Source organism: Lytechinus variegatus, chromosome 7 (genome assembly GCF_018143015.1).
Source record: "Lytechinus variegatus isolate NC3 chromosome 7, Lvar_3.0, whole genome shotgun sequence".
NCBI classification, from domain to species: domain Eukaryota; kingdom Metazoa; phylum Echinodermata; class Echinoidea; order Temnopleuroida; family Toxopneustidae; genus Lytechinus; species Lytechinus variegatus.
The window spans coordinates 4,758,867-4,781,820 of NC_054746.1; the positions used below are offsets into that span (position 1 = coordinate 4,758,867).

Sequence of the window (22,954 nt, forward strand, 5' to 3'; positions counted from 1 at the left end):
TGGAATGGTTCTCCTAGTGCAGTCTCATTACCGATCGATTGTTTGGACCGGTCCGTATACAGAGACTGGTCCCATCATCTCGGCAGGAGTTCCCTGCTTGGTTGAACCTTAATGCTCACCCTGTGTACTGAGTAATTATTGACATTGAGTAGGTTGGGGTTGAAGGACCTCTCGCCAAAGTTGTGTACAGATTAACCCAGCTAGTAATGAAGAATGCTCAGAATAAGGAAGGGGGGTATAACGATAATGGACTTTCATTAGAATCCTCCTAATAGCTGACCAATGCATTATCTAACATGGCAGTCATGAATTGAAACGTATTTCGTATATTGACGGTAGATATTTTGGGAATGTTGTTTGATTAATGGTCCTTTTTATCTTTCACTATTTTTCTTTAGGTTTGGTTCAAAAACAGAAGAGCAAAATGCAGACAACAGCAACAGCAGCAACAGAACGGTCCGAACAGCAACAGCACGACGAACAAACCACGCCCTGCTAAGAAGAAAACGCCACCGCCAACACCGCGTGAACCCGACGCGCCGACCACCACATCCAGCGATACGCCCCCTTTCAAAGCATCGCCATCCGTCTCGTCGAGCATGCCCAATAACAACAGTATTTGGAGCCCGGCATCGATAGCCCCTCAGCCCATGACAAGTGATCACTTATCAGCAAACATGAGTAATAACAGTTGTATGCAGCATTCCTATACCATGCCGAACGCGCAACCCGCTGCAGGCTACACGGCGCAGGGTTACCAGTCACCGTACTTTGGCGCCGGCCTTGACTACCTCTCTCACATGCCGCAATTCCCCGGCGCCATCAACCACCAGATGGCATCGAGTGCTATGAACAACGGGCCGATGACCACCATGGCGTCGCAGCTGCCTCCACCCCACCACGCCCATATGCCCATGGGGTCGATGTCGAGTGCAGAGTGTATCGACGGTAAAGAACAGCCACAATGGAAGTTCCAATCCTTGTAACCCACCCTGACAGAATCTCAAGCACCGAGACGATCCCATTGAGTCCATCGTATCAATCGGGCGTGGTTCGGCAGCCAGGAAAATGTCTGGAAAATGTGCAAAAATGACACTGATGTTAACAAAATGGCGGCTCGACAGCTAATTTACGGCGCGCACACGAGGTTATGACAATGAAAGGACCAATGGGTATCGGAATCAGATTTGATTTTTAAATTGATATTTTGAATGGAACCATCACTCAGGGAAATCTCGAGACAACATGAGGTTTCTACCGTTTCGTAATGACTCCATTCCTGAAACGCAAGACATTGCCGTTCGGACAATCTGAAATGAATCACATCTTTATAATGATTGATAATAATCCATGAGATATTCATGTTTTTCTCTTTCTTTTCTAGCCATTTATGGTGTTATTAATCAAACTCGTTATCGGCACAATATTTATTGTTAAATGAGCTCATGCTAACGCAAGCAAAGCGTATTGCAAAACCGATGTGTTATGTTTTCATACAACTTTGCATACAACTTCAGTTTAAGATAAATGAGGTTAAAATCCTCAATGATCATAATGGTGGATATTTCTCTATCGGGCAAGTACATAACAAAATACTATCTTTTGAACAACTGATCAAACTGAAAAAAGAATCTGTTCTTATTCAACAATGTGCATCATGTGACTATTTAGTATGCCTATTATGAAAACATGAAAATATCGAATCAGTTTGTGCTTAATGTTATTTTAAGTTTTAGCGTGAGATCATGAAACAGATTGTGTTAGAACCTTGAATGAACGCATCTCGCGTTGTCGAGTGTGTTTAATCGTAATTACTGTTGATCAAAAGACCGTGTGAGCAAGATGAACCACCAAAAACTTTCCCACCGAAAACAAAGATGTTAACAGGATCGTTTGATTTATCCAACATGCAATGTAAATCTAGACGGTTTTATTTATTACAGTAGTTATGTAAAGACAAAGTGACAATTATGATTAGCATTAAGTCTGCATTGCATTATTGTGTTGCTATAAGTGAAACAAATTTCTTTCGTTTTCAATCATAGGATAATTCCTTCAAGGATCCAAGAACTATTTGCAATCAACTCGTCTAGGTTAAGAATAATCAGCTCAAATTTATTTGTTTCTTTGTGTCTTGTATTTGATTGATTTGCTATTCTGTTATGAAGTTAATTATTTGAATAATAAGTCGACTTTCTTTTTTAAAATGTATTCTAAGACTAACTATCGGGCGTTTGTACGACACATTTAAGTGTTGAACGAAGTTAACTACTTTTTTCAATTTTGTACCCCCTTTTCTTTAGTTTTAATTTCACACGTCGGTTGGATATACAGGGTCAATGTTAATTTATGTGTTGTATAGAAGACAAAGAAAAGAATGTCACGTGACTGTGCTGATAAGGATACATAATGGGAAACTTTGTGATTTTAAATTGAAAATATACTTATAAGTACCCACTGTGCGGATTTTAACTTTGATAACAGCCCCGATTAATTTTTTTTCAAGCGGGGCTTAATTTATATATCTTATATTATTGTGAAAGCAATCTCTCTAACACCTCCAGTATTTAGAATTCTAATATTTATGTTTTGTAAATTATGTTTTTTTTTCCTGATATTTATGTTGTCTTTTTTTCTCTTCGTTTTGACCACAAACCGCATGGTGTGTTTGAAAATGTATTGACATAATTATTTTGTCTCGTCCTTTTTGCTTTATCTTCTCATACCTTTGCCTCAAATTCAAATATTCTAAGTGTAAATAAATGATATATAGAGGGGGCAACGTCTTTATTTTTTTCCTTGATTCTATTCATTCCATGTTTAAAGTAGTATCGGACAGACCGTGTAGTATACGTAGGTTATAGATATCTGAATATCTTCGTTATTTTCCCAATTGTTTCTAGCCTGACGCAACGTTAGGCATATTATGCACAGTTGAATGAAAATATTAAAAATTGCACGAAATATTAAACGATATTCTGCTTATTCTTTTTTAAGTTCGTATCAAATAATAACTAAGATTATCGATTTGATAAAACTTATTTTGTATTCATCTTTCCGTATGAAAAAGAGTGAGGAAGTAAAGGCGACGAGAGAGACAGAGAGAAGCAGAGAGGGGGGTTTAAGAAAAAACCCTGTGATGTGCATAAAATCACTCCTTTTACGATCAATGTATACAATGTTGAGAAAAATTATATCCCCGATTCTTACACAAATACGACCGAGAGAGAGAGGAGTGTGGAGAGAGCGGAAGGGGGGGGGGTGGCTAGGTTTGTTAAGGAATGGTGCATCAACCAAAATTTTGGTGCACCCCAAGCATTTTCTTTTTTTAAAAGGTCCAGCGGTTTTTTAACTTTTCAAAAATTTTGATGTAGAATTCACGAAATTGAGGGATATATTTTGGAATACCTTATCATTGTTCAGCATGACAGTTTGACTAAGATGAGGAGGAGAACATGGGTCCCGGTTTAAACACTTTTTTATAAATCTTGGCCATTTTTCGGTGAAATTTGAATCTTAACTCAACATTGTTGTCAATCGAATGATGTCTAACGGCTGATCTAATCTTTCGATTTTGGCAATTATATTAGACTTATGATATGTACATATATATATATATATATATATATATATATATATATATATATATATATATATATATATATATATATATATATATATATATATGGTAAGGTATTCCAAAATATATCCCTCAATTTTGTGAATTCTACATCAAAAATTTGAAAAGTTAAAAACTATATATATACCACTATATACATATATAGATTCTTTGAGATCTGGACATAACATGAAAAAACATCAACTAAAATGCACTTAAATTATTCTAAACGTATAGGTTCGCAGAAATAAGACCATAGGCCTACCATTTAAAACTGTATATATGGCCCGTATTCTGATAGCAGGTTTATCTTAAATTCGGGTTTAAAGTTGTGGTTTTAAGTATGGAAGGCCAATTGTTACATAAATCAATAACGGTATAGAGATATCATATTTCAGCTCATTTGGCTCTCAAATCATTCATAATTGTCTAGGAAGTATAATAGATTATTGTCTTTACCATCGATGAATCAGGAAAGAGCACAGTAAACATAAGAAACGTTCAACTTAATACAAAATTTTGATACTTTTGGCTTCCCATACTTAAACCATTACTTTAAACCTTAGTTTAAGTTAAACCTGATGACTTCAGAATACGGGCCTATGAATTGAAGCATGATATTTATCAAATATACAAACTTAGGCAAGTTTTGAAAAATAGATTGACAACATAGTAAATATTTTTCCTTGATTAAGCAAGTTTTCAATAATAGATTAAGTAAAGAAGATTTTTTCCTCACATTAGTTCTTTTTTATATAATAGACTTTATAAAAAAGAAAGGTAAGAAAATGCTTGGGGTGCATCTAATTTTTGTTGATATATTATTCCTTAACAAACCTTCCCCGCTCTCTCCAGACTTTTCTCTACCCCCCCCCCCCTCCCTCCTTCTCTCGATTTTATTGTGTAAGAATCGGGGATATAACACTCGAGGAGGGATTCTGCTCGTCACTTTTGAAATTAATGTTCAAAACCAGCCGAATACTCCCCAAAATACTCCCGAATGTGACCACAAGAAATTTCATTCGGGATGTATTCTGATGACACCCTGTTGGATTAGGGAAGGCATATTCGGAGTATTCTGGGAAGATTATGACCTATTCGTAGCATTCAGGGAGTAACGGTCCGAGCTCGACGTACATACAACCATGCATATTCGTTCCGATCCTGGTCAACATTAGGCTGTGATCGGAGCCTGCGGGCCACATTCGGGTTGATTCTGGTCACGATTCGGGTGGGATTCGGCTTCATTTGGGATTTCCGAAATCGATTCGGGTCAATGAATTCTTGGTAAATCTGCACTCAATCGGTACCTATTCGGGATCCTTTTTATCTCTATTTAGAGAACTTCCCGAATCACAGACGCGTAGGTACCGAATCTAACAAATTCCGCCGAAATAGGCAAGAATCGGGTAGAATCAGTCCAAATTTATTCTAGAGAATTCGGTTTTGGTGTAACCCTAGCTTTGGCTGGATTACACCGGAACCGAGTCAGCTGCGAATCTATCCAAATACCCGTATTTGGGTGGTTCCGGGAGTATAGTTCTCCCTCCGAGAATGCAAGAAAATTCAGGAAGGATTTGGGGAACATTCGAATCCACCGAAACCAACTGAATTCGTTTAGAGTTTATTCGGGAGTATTCGGTTTTGGTGTATAACCCTGGCCTTAGTCAGCAGACATGCTACAACACAATTGATTGAAAAGAGCCCGAGCAAAATTGATTTAATTCGATCTGGACGAGAATAATGAATTACACATTATTTGTAAGATTATCTGGGAGTGAAATGGCAAGGATCTGCCTTTGCGACACACTGGATATCTGCAGTGATGTCAGTCACTGCGACCATGATAAAAATGATACTTGGTGATGACCATTATGAATATATTGCCTTTAATTTCATTTTTTTTTTCACTTGAAATGTTTGGCGTGCTTCAGTCATGTCAGTTGGGGGACCGCAACTGGGGACGAGAACATTGTTGAAATCTTTTGTCTTTTTATGTGGGCAATATCCGACGTTCATTATTTTCACATAATCATAATTTGCAAAGTAAAAAATACTAAACCATATAATTCAGTCTTGATGATCTCACGGTCTATACTAGATACTGGACAAGGAGAAATCACTGAATTGTAATAGAAAAAATCTCTTTATTCAGTGGTGTAGTTTTAAGTCATGAACCTATAACTTTTAACTGGCAAGTGAAATCCGAATGTTGGCGCTATTTCAAACTTGATGCGCATAGCAGGGGTCTCTAACTGATCACTGATCGCCCTCATCAACTATACTGAGATCTGTTGAATTTTACATCTTACCTTGTCTTTGGTGAAGTCACCATGAAGGCTTTCTATACTCCACCAACTTTGTTGGAGATGTAAGGTCACCGAGCTAGCAGGCTACTCACTTAGCTTTGGGTGACTTTTGTTTTGAAGGAGTCCACTGTCTTATTAGAGTTGTATCCAAAATGCAAAAACTCCGGTGTTGATTTAGCACCAGCCCGGAATCTATATGTCCACACCAGAGAAGTGTCAAACAACACAAGTTTGGTATTAGTCTAACACCATGCAGTTAGGTGTTTATACAGCACCAATTAGTATTAAAACAGCATCGGTTTGATTCCAAACTGATGTTGTATCAATATTCTCTGGTATGGACATATAGATTGCGGGCTGGTGTTAAATCAACACCGAGGTTTTTGCAGTGCATGTTCATTCCAGTCCGAGGTTCGAGGAAAGAAGCTGTATTTATGAGCAAACCTTTGGACTGGTTGACATCGGAGTTTGTTGCTATTGCTGTGCATAATCACTTTGTAGTACATTGATTCTAAAGGTGACATGAGATAGATAGATAGATAGATAGAAAATAGATAGATAGAGAGGCAGACAGATAGACAGACAGAAAAATAGATAGATAGATAGATAGACAGACAGACAGACAGATAGATAGATAGATAGATAGATAGAGAAAGAGAGAGAGAGAGAGAGAGAGAGAGAGATAGATAGATAGATAGATAATGGCCTGATAATGAAAGAGAGAGCAAAACTGTTTTAGATTTGTCTAAGTATATAGTAAGAACAGATCTGAAACTAAATTTGCTATTTCAGTTTCATGATTTAATCAAAATAACTCTTAATTGAATATTCCGAAATCTTTTTATTCCATTTACGGAAATATATTATTATCACAAAACGTTTTTTTTTCGATTTGACTTCTCTCGAAACTCCAATAATAACGCCATCTTACGTTATCATAGCAACACAGAATTTAACGAAACAAAATCGCTGGTATTCTCCCAAGAACATATACTTGTAACAAAGAATGTGAATAAATAACAAGAATATAACAAAGATGAAACATTAAGAATGGGACGCAATCATCGGAGGCTGCTACATTTTTCTTCCAAATTCTCAAAAGAAATACCCCAAAACTCGTTTACCAAATTAATGGACAAAGTACATCGTTGTGGAAGAGCGCCACCTTTTGTTGCGTTTACAAATTTTCCAAGGGGGATCATTCAAGCAAGGGTGTCTTAGACCCCCCCCCCATAATATATGTATGATTAATGATAAATCTTATTTACATTGGTTATTTTAAAGAATTCATCAGTGCTATCACTGTAACAATTAGACATGTTATTTTCTCTGAAATACACAAAACAATAATACATAAATTATTGATTATAGGGGTAGAGGGGATGACCCCATTTAAGAAAGAAAAATATGCTTAACCAATCATCCATGTATTATAATTGAGGTAAAGAAATATTAACTACATAGAACCCGCAACCAAATAATGTTGGCATAAACTTTAGCTCTTATATCAGTGGCGTAACGAGCGAAAAAAATTGAGGGTTAATTATACACGATATGGCGTATCGATCAGGCAAAATTTAAAAAGTATTTAGTAAGTTGCAACCGACATGAGCATAATTTTGATGTTTTTGTTACAAAAATCCAATTGAACAATTTCGAAAGATTCTCTTTCCTTTTTCTCTTTTTTTTTAATTGGGCCAGGGCATGCAAGACCCCCCCCCCATAATTATAAAGCACCACTCTTTGTTATGCCACTGTCTAAAATTGGATTTAAACTTTAAGAATTTTAATCTCTTATCTAATTAATGTAAAGGGATAAGAATAAGACAAAAAATAGTTCCAGATTACTTATTTCAAAGTATTTTTACTTAACTCCCCAACTCTGCTCTTGCTGCACTGCACGTAACGGCCTTCCACCTAAGGGCCAGGCCGACTCGCCCCGTGAGCAAGTGACCGCGTTCGCGTAAGTTCACCCGAAGCCATGACTAAATTCTGACCATAAACATCACCTAACTAATCACTCTCTGACAATATTTCAAAGAGTATTTTATTACAGTCGATCCTTTGAGCCATTAAACGATAATATTTCCAATGCTATCATGACAAATAATTTTAATGAGATAGTGGCATTGTAGAAAAAACAAATTTATAAGCACGAAATGGCACCAGATATATCATCAAACATAGAGCGCAGCGTTCGGGACTGGTGAGTGGGACGGCTCGCTTGGTGTTTTCGCCCCGACGAATTCGGCGAAAACGTTACCATTGCGCCGTGCGAATGTTCAATCTGCGGCTCTCAATCAGAGACTTGAATGTCTCTTTTTGCATTATCGAAAATGAATCATAGACTTTGTTTGATTTATTTACAAGTAAGTTGCATTTCCGTCGTGATAATTAGGAAAATCCATGATGTCTTCTTCTAATTCTGTAAAAATTACGTCTTCAAAATGCCTGTGTCAGAAAATTGCCGGAAATCATAAAAACTTGCCTAAAATATCTCTTTTTGAAAGTTCATCCATGGTCTGGAAAAAAATGTTACAGCTTTTGTAGACGTATACCGTAAACAAAGACATCCTCGATCACTGAAATAAAGTGCTTGCTAAGCTTTTTTAATTCCGACCATGTTACCATGACAACTTGGGAAAACCCTTATTTTTTCGAAAAAAAACTTTGGTTTTAAGGGTCATTTTACAGACATAAAACTAACCCAATTTTGAAGAATTGTGTTTAAGTTTCACATAAAACTGAATTATCTATGTTTATACTTTCGTATTTGAATATTCATATTTCTTATAGAATCTTAGTTTTTGATTGGTCAATGTTTCAGTCATGGATAATGACTGAGCGTAAAAAAATCTGAAAATGCGCATTTTATCGGCAACCAACAAGCAAGATGGCGGAACACATTAAGTTGGCGCTTTGCACATACGTGGACTGAATAAAGCGCTGCTGTATGAAGTGAACGGTGGTTCCCTATATCACGATAATGCCGTTATGTTAAGTACTTTCGAGTCACTAGTCGTAATATCGGTTGACGTGCCATCAGATTGGCTGGCACATTCGTATGCTGTGTACAAAACTAAAAATTTTCAGTATTTACAATGTTATCAACCCAAACATCTTTGTTTATTTCTCCAGCTACTCAGCCCTTCTCCTGGAGTCCTGCTTTCCCAGCACCATGCACCAGTGGTTATTATGCAGAGATTGGGAACTTCACTACCACCAAAGCCAAAGGTAACTCCTGCTCCTGGTTATTATGCAGAGATGGGGAATCTTCACCACCACCAATGGTAGCTCTGGCTCCTGGTTATTATGCAGAGATGGAGAATCTTCACCACCACCAATGGTAGCTCTGGCTCCTGGTTATTATGCAGAGATGGGGAATCTTCACCACCACCAATGGTAGCTCTGGCTCCTGGTTATTATGCAGAGATTGGGAACTTCACCACCACCAATGGTAACTCCTGCTCCTGGTTATTATGCAGAGATGGAAAATCACCACCACCAATGGTAGCTCCGGCTCCTGGTTATTATGCAGAGATGGGGAATCTTCACCACCACCAATGGTAGCTCTGGCTCCTGGTTATTATGCAGAGATGGAGAATCTCCACCACCACCAATGGTAGCTCTGGCTCCTGGTTATTATGCAGAGATGGAGAATCTTCACCACCACCAATGGTAGCTCTGGCTCCTGGTTATTATGCAGAGATGGAGAATCTTCACCACCATCAATGGTAGCTCTGGCTCCTGGTTATTATGCAGAGATGGGGAATCTTCACCACCACCAATGGTAGCTCCAGCTCCTGGTTATTATGCAGAGATGGGAATCTTCACCACAACCAATGGTAACTGCGGCTCCTGGTTATGCTGATATGGAGAATCTTCAGAAGTAGAGAGATGATGCTGTAGAATAGGCAGAGAAACTGCAGGTTGGTCAAGACCTTTTGAAAATGATAATTACTTATACAGTGCTTTTCTCATTAAGCTCAAAGCACATACAATGCAAATAAAAGGAATTATATAATGCTAAAGCTATAAAACTACAAACTACTGACTTAATGATTTTCATTAAAGAGATACCAGAGATTAAAGATCGAGCATGCGATCTTAATACATAAGAGTAATGCAAAAAATTTGTTTACAAATTATTATTGCCTCCTACTAAAGCCTCTTTATTTAATATTTATTGTCCAAGGTGGACTGCATTTGCATATCAATGAGTCAGAAAGAAGAGGATCGAGGGTATTTGAATTCTAGTTCATCGTGATTTAGCCGTGAACCAGAATAGCCTGGTGGTTAAGTCGCTGCCCGGAAAGCAGTAGATGGCAGGTTCGAACCCCACTGGTTCCAATTTTTTCTGACTTATGATTTTCATTAAAGTTCGAGCATGCGATCTTAATACATAGGAGTAATGCCGAAAATTTGTTTACAAATTACAAACTACTAAATGACCTTTTGTTGCTGTTATGTTTCTACTGCATTCCCTCTCCTTTGATTCTTTCGAATAAACTAATTTCTTCTTCCATTATTGAAGATAAGAACCAGGGGCCGAATGCACGAAAACGTCTTTGCAAGGACCGTCTTTTTAGTCGCCTATCTTTTATGATGCGCCATGTGAAATGCATTTTAGATAAATCATCTACAAACATATTTCATTCGTCCGTTAGAATAAACAAAACATTTGTTTATAAAATGATGTGATATATCATGAAATTGTATAAAATTTGATTGAAAAGCAAGCTAACGAATCTTATTCTTTATCATAAATTTCAAAAACACCCTGCTTATAGCGTATCATAAAAGACGGTCCTTGGAAAGACCCTTTCGTGCAATCGATCCCAGGAGGACTGTATGAAACACCTCTATGGATGATGTTTTATAAAGATCAGGGACCTGTTTCATGACTAGATGAGCAATATGTAGGAATGTCCTTGGACCATTCTTTCAAGATGAAGAAGATTTGCACCAAATCAATGCTCTCCATATCATGTAGGAAATTCTTATGGCCCATGTTCACACCAATGTGATATCAATATTATCCACAAAGTGAGCCTTGAATAGGGTATTGATTTCATAATTTATATTTCAATAAATAAAGATCAGGTAGATTTATATTTCCTACGGTTTTCATAATTGCTGTAGGAAGTTTGTTTTATGAGATAAAAGGAGAAACAGCTTTGAAGTAGGGCTGAATCAAGATGTTTAAATGCAGTTCCAACCACCGTTTTTGTCTCACCTGCAAAGCAGAGTGAGACTGAAGACAGCATCAACACCAAATCTTAACCGAAGGTTAAGTTTTTGAAATGACAGCATAATTTTGAAAGTATATGGACTAGTTCATGAGGCTTGGTCATAATGTTAATCAAGTATTACTGAACATCCTGCCTGAGTTTCAAGTCACTCGATTAACGCTATATAGCCCGGGCTATTTTGAAATTGCATAGCCCGGGGGGGGGGGGCCTAATAGGCCCCCCCCCTCAGATCTCGGCCGTTTATCGACCGATTGCGACCAAATTTGGTGTGTGGGTGTCTCATGTATTTTACAAGAATGCGTTGTCAAATTGGTGATATTTAATATCATTTTTTATTTATCTAATTAATTATGCAAATATTCAATTTTTTCAAGGAATTTTCATTTTTTGTCTCACCTGCGAAGCAGAGTGAGACTATAGGCGCCGCTTTTCCGACGACGGCGGCGGCGTCAACATCAAATCTTAACCTGAGGTTAAGTTTTTGAAATGACATCATATTCATAACTTAGAAAGTATATGGACCTAGTTCATGAAACTTGGCCATAAGGTTAATCAAGTATTACTGAACATCCTATTAAAGTTTCATGTCACATGACCAAGGTCAAAGGTCATTTAGGGTCAATGAACTTAGACCATGTTGGAGGAATCAACATTGAAGTCTTAACCTGAGGTTAAGTTTTTGAAATGTCATCATAACTTAGAAAATATATGGACCTAGTTCATGAAACTTGGACATAAGGTTAATCAAGTATCACTGAACATCCTGCATGAGTTTCACGTCACATGACCAAGGTCAAAGGTCATTTAGGGTCAATGAACTTTGGCCGAATTGGGGATATCTGTTGAATTCCCATCATAACTTTGAAAGTTTATGGATCTGATTCATGAAACTTGGACATAATAGTAATCAAGCATCACTGAATATTTTGTGCAAGTTTCAGGTCTCATGATTAAGGTCAAAGGTCATTTAGGGTCAATGAACTTTGGCCAAATCGGGGGTATCTGTTGAATTACCATCATAACTTTGAAAGTTTATTAGTCTAGTTCATTAAACTTGGACATATGAGTAATCAAATATCACTGAACATCCTGTGCGCGTTTCAGGTCACATGACCAAGGTCAAAGGTCAATGAACTTTGGCCGAAGTGGGTGTATCAGTTGAATTACCATCAAAACTTTGAAAGTTTATGGATCTGATTCATGAAACTTGTACATAAGAGTAATCAAGTATCACTGAACATTTTGTGCGAGTTTCAGGTCACATGATCAAGGTCAAAGGTCATGTAAGGTCAATGAACTTTGGCCATGTTGGTGTTTTTTGTTGAATAACCATCATATCTCTGTAAGTTTATTGGTCTAGTTCATAAAAAGTGGACATAAGAGTAACCATGTATCACTGAACATCTTGTGTGAGTTAGAGTAGTATTCAAAGTCAGCACTGCTGCTATATTGAACCGCGTGATGCAGGTGAGACGGCCAGAGGCATTCCACTTGTTTGTAGTTTTCCCCCCATTTTTTGCAGAAAATGCAATGGAATCAAGCATGTTAGTAGCCAGTCATGTAATCTAAAAGACAGCTCACTCAACTGTATTGAAATTGTATAATTATTAGATTATAATAGTAATTAATTATGCGCATATGCTAATTTTTTGCGAGAATATTCTTGTTTCCTTCCTTGTTTTTAAGTTATTATGTATTTCTTTGTTCTGAAATCTCTATTTTTTATTGTTTTTTTAAATCTAGAATAGTTGGTGATAGCCCAAAAGAAAGTTATGTGAGGAAAAAACAGAAAAAACATTCATCTGACAACATTTCTTGTAAAACCCATACATTGTACACACAAAAGTCAATGGAAATTGCCATTTTCGGTGACATTGGTCACGAATATGTGCTATATCTCCGCAAGTACACCCCCGATATTCGCAAACAGGGTCTCAAAATGTGCGGGAGATGTGAAAGAAAAAAGTCATGAAATTTCAGCGTATTATTTTTTGCATTTAGGCCCCCCGGGCTATATAGAGTTAAGGTCATAGGTCATTTTAGGGTCAATTAATTTTTGCCAAGTTGGGGGTATCTGTTGATGTACCATCATTACTTTGAAAGGTTATGGAGCGGATTCATTAAACTTGGACAGAACAGTATTCAAGTATCACTGAACATCCTGTGCGAGTTTCAGGTCACATGATCAAGGTCAAAGGTCATTTAAAGGACAATGAACTTTGGCAATTTTGGAGGTAATTATTAGATTGCTGTCATGACTTTCAAATCTTATAGATAAAGCTTATAAAATGTGGATATAGGGGTAATCAAGTATCACTGACAAGTCTTAGGTTGCATGATGAAGGTCAAATTTCATTGATTGTCACTGAACATAGTATTGTATCACTATTTGAATGGTGTTTTTTGTAATTATTTATTTTATAGTAGTTTTCAAAGTTAGCACTGCTGCTATATTGAATCACGTGATGCAGGTGAGACTGCCAGAGGCGCTCCACTTTTTCTGTTTTGACAACTATTTGCACTCATAAACATTCATTATTTGTATGTTTTATAATGCTGGCCGAGGCATTCCCTTTTTTAATGTTGAGATATAGGGCTAGGGAGAAGATCAAGCTCAGGAAAAACAAATGCAGGGCTCGAATTAAGAATTTAAAGGGGCAAGGCCATTTTTTAAAAGGGCACTTAAGGGAAAGGGCAGGCAGTTTTCACTTTATGGGACATCCAAGGACACCAAAAAAGGGCATCAATAATATATGCACTTTTCAATGGGGCACATGCACTGGATTACCGCAGGGCACCAAGGCCACAGCAAAAAAGGGCAGTTATTTTGGCCTTAAGTCTACAAATATTTGAAAGGGCATCAAGGCCATTTCTGAGGGCATCTAAGGCCATGGCCTTGGATGGCCTTGGATTAATTCAAGCCCTGCAAATGTTTATCATTATGATGAAAAATCCATGCACCTTTCATCTGTTGATACCTAAATACTATGGCACAATCTGTTTTATTTACAGGTTGGAAGAATAAGGGTCAAGGACAAGCTGGTAGCTGTCAACAATCAACCATTAATTGGTATGACCTTGAAAGAAACCCAGGCTGTTACAAGAATCAAAGTAAGTGCAGTGTTGATATTTCTTATTGAATTGATAACTTTATTATCCCCTGACGGGAAATTTGCTTTTCACTTGTGCATAACAAATACAAAATAATGCTTACAAGAAAATGAAGTTTACAAATGAGATGAAAAATATGAATAAATCAACAAGTCAGCATGAATAATTAAGTTAATTTAAACATAGGGTTTACATGGTCAAAATCTTGTAACAGTAATTATAACTTTCGAATAGAGATTTAAGTATAAAGAATCGGGAATCAGGGCTTACATTCATTCGGTGGCTAATTGTCAAATTGATCAGTGTCTTTTTGCAGTAGCGTTGAAGAGGTGAAAGATTATCTCGTCCTTGCTCGGGCAGATCTCGGCATGCAAAGGTGAAAACCCGACCTATTGTAGTTACAGTTATAATGGAGTGGATGGGCAGGGTCATTCATGATTCTTTTTACTTCAGCCAATACTCTTTCCTCATAATTTGTCATCGAATCTATATCATTGCATCCAATTATATGTTCTGCTACTCTCCTTGTTCTCCATGTATCTAGCTTGTTTTATATCTATCTGGGTTGCATTACCGAAATAGTAGATGATGTTGTATGTAGCAACACTTTCAATTAGTGATCTGTAAAAGAGCATTAGTATAGTTTTATCTACGTGCATTTTTCTCATACTATCTCTGATTGCACTTTTTACTCAACAAAGTGACATTTGGTGACCAGTCGAAAGATTCACATACAGTTATTCCCAGATATTTATAAGTTTGCACTCTTTCAATTTCTGACCCTTGAATAATGATCTGTGGATTTCTCTGGAAATCTATGACCGTTTCCTGTGTCTTTGAGACATTAAATTTGAGGTAGTGGTGTTCACACCAATCTTCAAACCAATTTTTGCAACTGACATACTTATTTTCTCTTCTGATATCTGATATATAGCCCAAAATTACCCTATCATCGGCATACATGTACTTGTTGATGTGGCAATTTGGCAATACACTTTTACAATTACTTGTGTAGACAGAAAATAGCACTGGGGAAAGAACACAGCCTTGGGGTGCTCCAATACTAATAGATTTGACAAGAGAGTTTGCATTTCCCATGTGAACATATTGTTGTCTTTCGTTTAAAAAATCTTGAATCCATAAAATAAGGGTAGGATGTGCTTTCATCTCTACAAGCTTGTTAGCAAGTATATGCTTACAAATTGTATTGAAAGCACTTGAAAAATGTCACAATTGCATCGTCTACTCCTCTACCTTCTCTAAAAGCAAATTCAAATATTCAAATATGAATCAGTATGGGCTGGTGTCCTGTAAACACTGATGGATTATGATTTGATCATTGTTTACACAGACCATCGTATCCCAGAAGTTGAATGACCTCTGAACTTCTTCGTCAAGAGTGAAGTTTTGATCAATGTTGTTGATATAATCGGTGAATTTGTTGATATGGTCACAATCGATTACTAATGTGTCATCCACGTATCTCTACCAAATCTGACAGGTGTATTGCTTCCATGAACGTGTTATAGGTTATAGGTATAGAGAAGTGAAATTAAGTTGGTTTTTGTCTCACCTGCGAAGCAAAGTGAGACTATAGGCGCCGCTTTTCCGACGGCGACGGCGGCGGCGGCGGCGTCAACATCAAATCTTAACCTGAGGTTAAGTTTTTGAAATGACATCATAACTTAGAAAGTATATGGACCTAGTTAATAAAACTTGGCCATAAGGTTAATCAAGTATTACTGAACATCCTATTAGAGTTTCATGTCACATGACCAAGGTCAAAGGTCATTTAGGGTCAATGAACTTAGACCATGTTGGAGGAATCAACATCGAAATCTTAACCTGAGGTTAAGTTTTTGAAATGTCATCATAACTTAGAAAATATATGGACCTAGTTCATGAAACTTGGACATAAGATTAATCAAGTATCAATGAACATCCTGCATGAGTTTCACGTCACATGACCAAGGTCAAAGGTCATTTAGGGTCAATGAACTTTGGACGAATTGGGGATATCTGTTGAATTCCCATCATAACTTTGAAAGTTTATGGATCTGATTCATGAAACTTGGACATAATAGTAATCGAGCATCACTGAACATTTTGTGCAAGTTTCAGGTCACATGATCAAGGTCAAAGGTCATTTAGGGTCAATGAACTTTGGCCGAATTGGGGATATCTGTTGAATTCCCATCATAACTTTGAAAGTTTATGGATCTGATTCATGAAACTTGGACATAATAGTAATCAAGCATCACTGAACATTTTGTGCAAGTTTCAGGTCTCATGATTAAGGTCAAAGGTCATTTAGGGTCAATGAACTTTGGCCGAATCGGGGGTATCTGTTGAATTACCATCATAACTTTGAAAGTTTATGGATCTGATTCATGAAACTTGGACATAATAGTAATCAAGCATCACTGAACATTTTGTGCAAGTTTCAGGTCACATGATCAAGGTCAAAGGTCATTTAGGGTCAATGAACTTTGGCCGAATTGGGGATATCTGTTGAATTCCCATCATAACTTTGAAAGTTTATTGGTCTAGTTCGTTAAACTTGGACATTAGAGTAACCAAGTATCACTGAACATCCTGTGCGTGTTTCAGGTCACATGTCCAAGGTCAAAGGTCAATGAACTTTAGCCGAATTGGGTGTATCTGTTGAATTACCATCATAACTTTGAAAGTTTATGGATCTGATTCATGAAACTTGTACATAAGAGTAATCAAGTATCACTGAACATCCTGTTCCAGTTTCAGGTCACATGATCAAGGTCAAAGGTCATTTAGGGTCAATGAACTTTGGCCGAATTGGGGATATCTGTTGAATTCCCATCATAACTTTGAAAGTTTATGGATCTGATTCATGAAACTTGGACATAATAGTAATCAAGCATCACTGAACATTTTGTGCAAGTTTCAGGTCTCATGATTAAGGTCAAAGGTCATTTAGGGTCAATGAACTTTGGCCGAATCGGGGGTATCTGTTGAATTACCATCATAACTTTGAAAGTTTATGGATCTGATTCATGAAACTTGGACATAATAGTAATCAAGCATCACTGAACATTTTGTGTAAGTTTCAGGTCACATGATCAAGGTCAAAGGTCATTTAGGGTCAATGAACTTTGGCCGAATTGGGGATATCTGTTGAATTCCCATCATAACTTTGAAAGTTTATTGGTCTAGTTCGTTAAACTTGGACATTAGAGTAACCAAGTATCACTGAACATCCTGTGCGTGTTTCAGGTCACATGTCCAAGGTCAAAGGTCAATGAACTTTAGCCGAATTGGGTGTATCTGTTGAATTACCATCATAACTTTGAAAGTTTATGGATCTGATTCATGAAACTTGTACATAAGAGTAATCAAGTATCACTGAACATCCTGTTCCAGTTTCAGGTCACATGATCAAGGTCAAAGGTCATGTAAGGTCAATGAACTTTGGCCATGTTGGGGTTTTTTGTTGAATAACCATCATATCTCTGTAAGTTTATTGGTCTAGTTCATAAAAAGAGGACATAAGAGTAACCATGTATCACTGAACATCTTGTGCGAGTTAGAGTAGTATGCAAAGTCAGCACTACTGCTATATTGAACCGCGTGATGCAGGTGAGACGGCCAGAGGCATTCCACTTGTTGGAACCTCTCTGCCACATTGCTGATGTTACCACGTTGAACTGCTCGGCCTACCTCTTCCATCTGTGCTTATCCCTCCATGCCCCTGGAACATGGTTGTAGACTTCATCTTCTCCATACATCTGGCCAAAATCCAAATTGGCATTCCCCATTATCGTAAGGTTGTGAAGGAAATACAAGCAGTGGCTATAGTCCTCATAATCTTTGGAGTTTGAAGTGTTGTTGCACCCAATTATTGACAGTTCTTGTCAACTCGTCTCCTTTGTGAGAGATGGTAATTGAAGATCTTCTGCTGATGTGTGACATTGGCATGCCTGTAAGGTCTTGTCATTGTGGTTCTCATAAGAAAGATGTCATCCTTAAGTATGACAAATGGAAAACATTTAAAAGTGTCCTGCTGTCGTTGAAGATTGGTGATAGATCTGGGAACCCAATGCTATTGTCTTTGATACTGTCATTCGATTCGCAGTTGTTATAGATCTGCGCATCAGATTTTTGGTCGGATTGGTCCAATCCTCTGGTATCAAACCAAACCAACTTGTAGTTACTGTTCTCCAGTATAATACAAGAACTCTTTAGTCAGGGTTTCATAGATAGCTATATCTATTATGTTCAATATCAGAAAGTCCAAACTGAATTTTTAGTATATAATACTGTTACCTGTATCAAGAAACTTTTCTTCGCACAAGAAGCTCTTCTGTCTGCACAAGAAAGGTATTGTGAACAGCTAAACAGTCTTGAAATGCAAAATTGTAAAATTTTGGATTGGCAATGCATTTTAAACATCATTTCACAATCACTTAGAGAGGATTTTTTTTCATTTTTCAAATTCAATACTGAATAGCAAGAATTAAATTTTGTCTTAAATTAATGTTTTCTCTCTGCAGCAGGCACAGACTACTATCCAAGAGAGCAAAGTCTTGAAATCATGGGTTCATCTGGAAGTCATCAGAAGTCACGTAACATGAAGCAAGCTATATGGACAAGGTTATGAAGAAGTCATTGTCATGCTGGAGGAATTCCATGACATTTGCTCCAGCAACAATTGCTCTGTTTTAATTTCTGCACACTAAACAAATGACTAACTTCAACCCTGGATTTGACACTCTACCCTACCCTAAACCTAACATAAGACACATTGCAAACCTAACCCTAACCCTACATTGTAGACAAAATAAAGCCCAGTGCAATTGTCGCAGAAGCAAATGTCTTGTCACCACTGGAAGATGGACTCAACAAACTTCAAGAACTCAACAAAGGTCAAGAAAATAATCAGAAATATGCTGTGAGATCCAGTGGTAAGTTGTGCAATGTTTATGATTTTTGTCTCACCTGCGAAGCAAAGTGAGACTATAGGCGCCGCTTTTCCGACGGCGGCAGCGGCGACGGCGGCGGCGGCGGCGTCAACATCAAATCTTAACCTGAGGTTAAGTTTTTGAAATGACATCATAACTTAGAAAGTATATGGACCTAGTTCATGAAACTTGGCCATAAGGTTAATCAAGTATTACTGAACATCCTATTAGAGTTTCATGTCACATGACCAAGGTCAAAGGTCATTTAGGGTCAATGAACTTAGACCATGTTGGAGGAATCAACATCGAAATCTTAACCTGTGGTTAAGTTTTTGAAATGTCATCATAACTTAGAAAATATATGGACCTAGTTCATGAAACTTATACATAAGGTTAATCAAGTATCACTGAACATCCTGCATGAGTTTCACGTCACATGACCAAGGTCAAAGGTCATTTAGGGTCAATGAACTTTGGCCGAATCGGGGGTATCTGTTGAATTACCATCATAACTTTGAAAGTTTATTGGTCTAGTTCATTAAACTTGGACATTAGAGTAATCAAGTATCACTGAACATCCTGTGCACGTTTCAGGTCATATGACCAAGGTCAAAGGTCAATGAACTTTGGCCGAATTGGGTGTATCTGTTGAATTACCATCATAACTTTGAAAGTTTATGGATCTGATTCATGAAACTTGTACATAAGAGTAATCAAGTATCACTAAACATCCTGTTCGAGTTTCAGGTCACATGATCAAGGTCAAAGGTCATGTAAGGTCAATGAACTTTGGCCATGTTGGGTTTTTTTGTTGAATAACCATCATATCTCTGTAAGTTTATTGGTCTAGTTCATAAAAAGTGGACATAAGAGTAACCATGTATCACTGAACATCTTTTTTGTTGAATAACCATCATATCTCTGTAAGTTTATTGGTCTAGTTCATAAAAAGTGGACATAAGAGTAACCATGTATCACTGAACATCTTGTGCGAGTTAGAGTAGTATTCAAAGTCAGCACTGCTGCTATATTGAACTGCGTGATGCAGGTGAGACGGCCAGGGGCATTCCACTTGTTATCTTTATAGGGCATTTTAACAGTGAATTGAAAATACTTATTTTTTGTTAATGGTTTGTTGGTGCAATATCAGGGCATATTTAACAATGGCCAAAATCTGATTAATTCTCCATATAGGCAACCTGCTGTGCAATGTCAGGCCTCAGGTCACTTTGATAAAAGTATTCAATTTCTTTGTGTGAGATGGTTTAATATTTGATATCAATAATTATATTCTGTCATGAAATTTCACCTGAAACTTCTACTAATAATAGTAAAAGAATAGCATGTTTTCAAGTCATTGTCAATGTTATTTTAGGTCAATTAACTTTGGATTTTATCATCAAATTAACGAATTCAGGGTTCCCACGGTCATTTTATCCTGTAATTTTGAAAAAATGTTCATTTTGATTACTTTTAATGAAACTTCTATAAAGTGTCTCATTTTCAAACATAATTTTGAACCTGATCTTATCCTCTCATTATTATAAACCAAATCCAGTCACTACCTTCAATCTTATGTCTTCCATGAAACTTAGATGGGAGTGGTCTGTCACCATAGTAACCATATGGTCAGCCATTGATAGGAGCTATGCATTGTATCAGATATCAGTACAGAGAAGTTTACCTCTTTTTTTTTTAATAAACTTGATTACTTTTTCATCTTACAAGGACTGGAGTAATTAAATTGTTACTTTTCTTTGGTTCACAGCTTTACCTCATGGCTGAGAGGAGGCTTACAAAGCTGATAGATGACAGTGCTATTTAAAGTGAGTATAGGGAAATAAAGATAGTTGCAGTGCATTGAAATAAATCTTGATTATGGAAAGCCAATAATGCAATATCAATTTTGGTGTTAGTTTGCAAGCACGATCGTGATCACCTACCATAACACCTATTGGGACTTTATAACAAGAATGATCCAAATCACTTTGTTAGCTCAACATAAAGTGAGATTTGTTCTTGAACCAGCTTCACTTAAACATAAATGCCCAGTTCTAGTGACAACATATAAATGGGTTCAAACAGAATCCAATAAAATGACCACCTAAGTGTTTATATGTATTTGATAATGAACAAATATGTACCAGATGATTTTAGTAGAAAAATGTGTAATTTGGGAGAAATGGACAGAAGAAACAAGGCATTCCAGGCAGACGTTGGTTCTTCTTTTTTTTCTTCCAAGCAATGATGATACACTGTACCACATGTGCTTATCTGTGTTTGTGATCTTGAGTGTAATAATTTTCAGCCAAGACTGTTATTTTAGATGATGTGTGATTTCAGTTATGACAAAGAGGCACTTTTCAGAAGAAAACATTTTGGAGAAATTATTTTTCAATGTTGGAAATATATGTGTGTAAACGTCATGCCTTATGCTGCAATATGCACATATGAAAAGTAGATAAAATGTAATCAAGTTAATTAGTAAGATGTGTTTGATGATGTCAATGAATTGATGCAAATCCCCAAATTTTGCTTAAAGTTTTCCAGTGTATTCTAATGGTAGTACATTTGTCCTAAATGCAAAATTTTAATAAATCCTATGTAGATGTGTCACAGTACAATTTTTATACAGGATATCTTCTTAGAACTTAGAATAATGTTTTGTTCTATCTCCTTATACTTGCAGTCATTTCACTTGGTGTACAACATGGATGCACCCCCTATCTGGGAAAGTCTACCAGAGCTAAAGATGTGACACCAATCTTGACATCATCATCTGCACTGAATGTCTGGTGTGATCATTTGTTGGTACATGCATGGACATGATGTATAATCCACCTGTATAGAAAAACAGCCTGCTCAGAAAGACCAAATTTTATAACTTTGAAACAAACAACAAAGGAACCTGTTTTGTAAATACCTCTTTTTTTTATCTCTGAGGGCAGGGGTGGATCCAGGATTTTCCAAAGGAGGAAAATTTGACATGCCCCCCCCCAAAAAAAAGGTTTCAACCAAAAATTAATGATTTTTCGTACCTGAAAAAATTTGACAAGCAAAAAAAAGTCTTCATTTTCAAAAAAGGGGGGGGGCACACCTCAGTTTCAATGGCATTTTTAAAAAGACTACCTGCATTCGCTACTAATGAACCAGGGTAGGAAATGGTGTCTATTTTTAGGAGCTAAAAGATGATTGCTGACTTTTTGGGGCTATTTCTTTCATAGTAAGAGCTACATTTTTGTGCAACAAGCACTTACACTGCGAAAGCATTACTCATCTTTCAAGACAAGATTAGCGCCTCAAAGTGTTCAATTTTTTGAATTTATAGGGAATTTTCCAATACTGTCATGAACCAATTTTCAAGTATTTTATGATGACTTTTTTGTGTAGCTCAAAGGAGCAGGTCCAAGCTATTATCTCTGAACAGTGATTTTCAGTTTGAATTTTTTTTTAAAGCCCTTTTCTCTTTCTGGAAACCTTTTATTCTGTTTCAAACGTGATCTAGAATGAAATTCTGTTTTTGAGAGAAAATGTACACATAAAAAGCACAAATTCCATTTTGCAATGAATTTCTCCCTAAAAGTATAAAACCAAAACAGATTTTTCGTTTTGATTTACGGGTAAACAGAAAATTACTGTTCCTAATTATTTGCTGACTTTCCAAATTATCTGAAATATCTGTTGTTCCATTCATGAATACAGACTAAGTAGGAATGATTACTAGGA

The 22,954-nt window shown here is 36.9% G+C and overlaps 1 protein-coding gene and 1 long non-coding RNA gene across 6 annotated transcripts in view; both read left to right on the forward strand.

Moving 5' to 3' along the window:
• The window catches only part of LOC121418261 (homeobox protein OTX), a 42,036-nt gene extending 39,069 nt beyond the window's left edge, over positions 1-2,967 (forward strand). For all 5 annotated transcript variants that reach the window (XM_041612031.1, XM_041612030.1, XM_041612028.1 and 2 more), the window contains one exon: positions 399-2,967. In XM_041612031.1, coding sequence (XP_041467965.1) covers positions 399-986 — 588 coding nt within the window. In that variant the 3' untranslated portion in view covers positions 987-2,967. The remainder of the gene's footprint in view (positions 1-398) is intronic.
• A 6,815-nt stretch (positions 2,968-9,782) lies between these two features.
• On the forward strand, positions 9,783-22,209 carry LOC121418262. Its single transcript, XR_005970438.1, has 6 exons — positions 9,783-9,857; positions 14,193-14,291; positions 15,981-15,983; positions 18,821-19,231; positions 20,997-21,054; positions 21,918-22,209. It is a non-coding gene; the product is annotated as an uncharacterized LOC121418262 (long non-coding RNA).
• Positions 22,210-22,954: the final 745 nt, after the last annotated feature.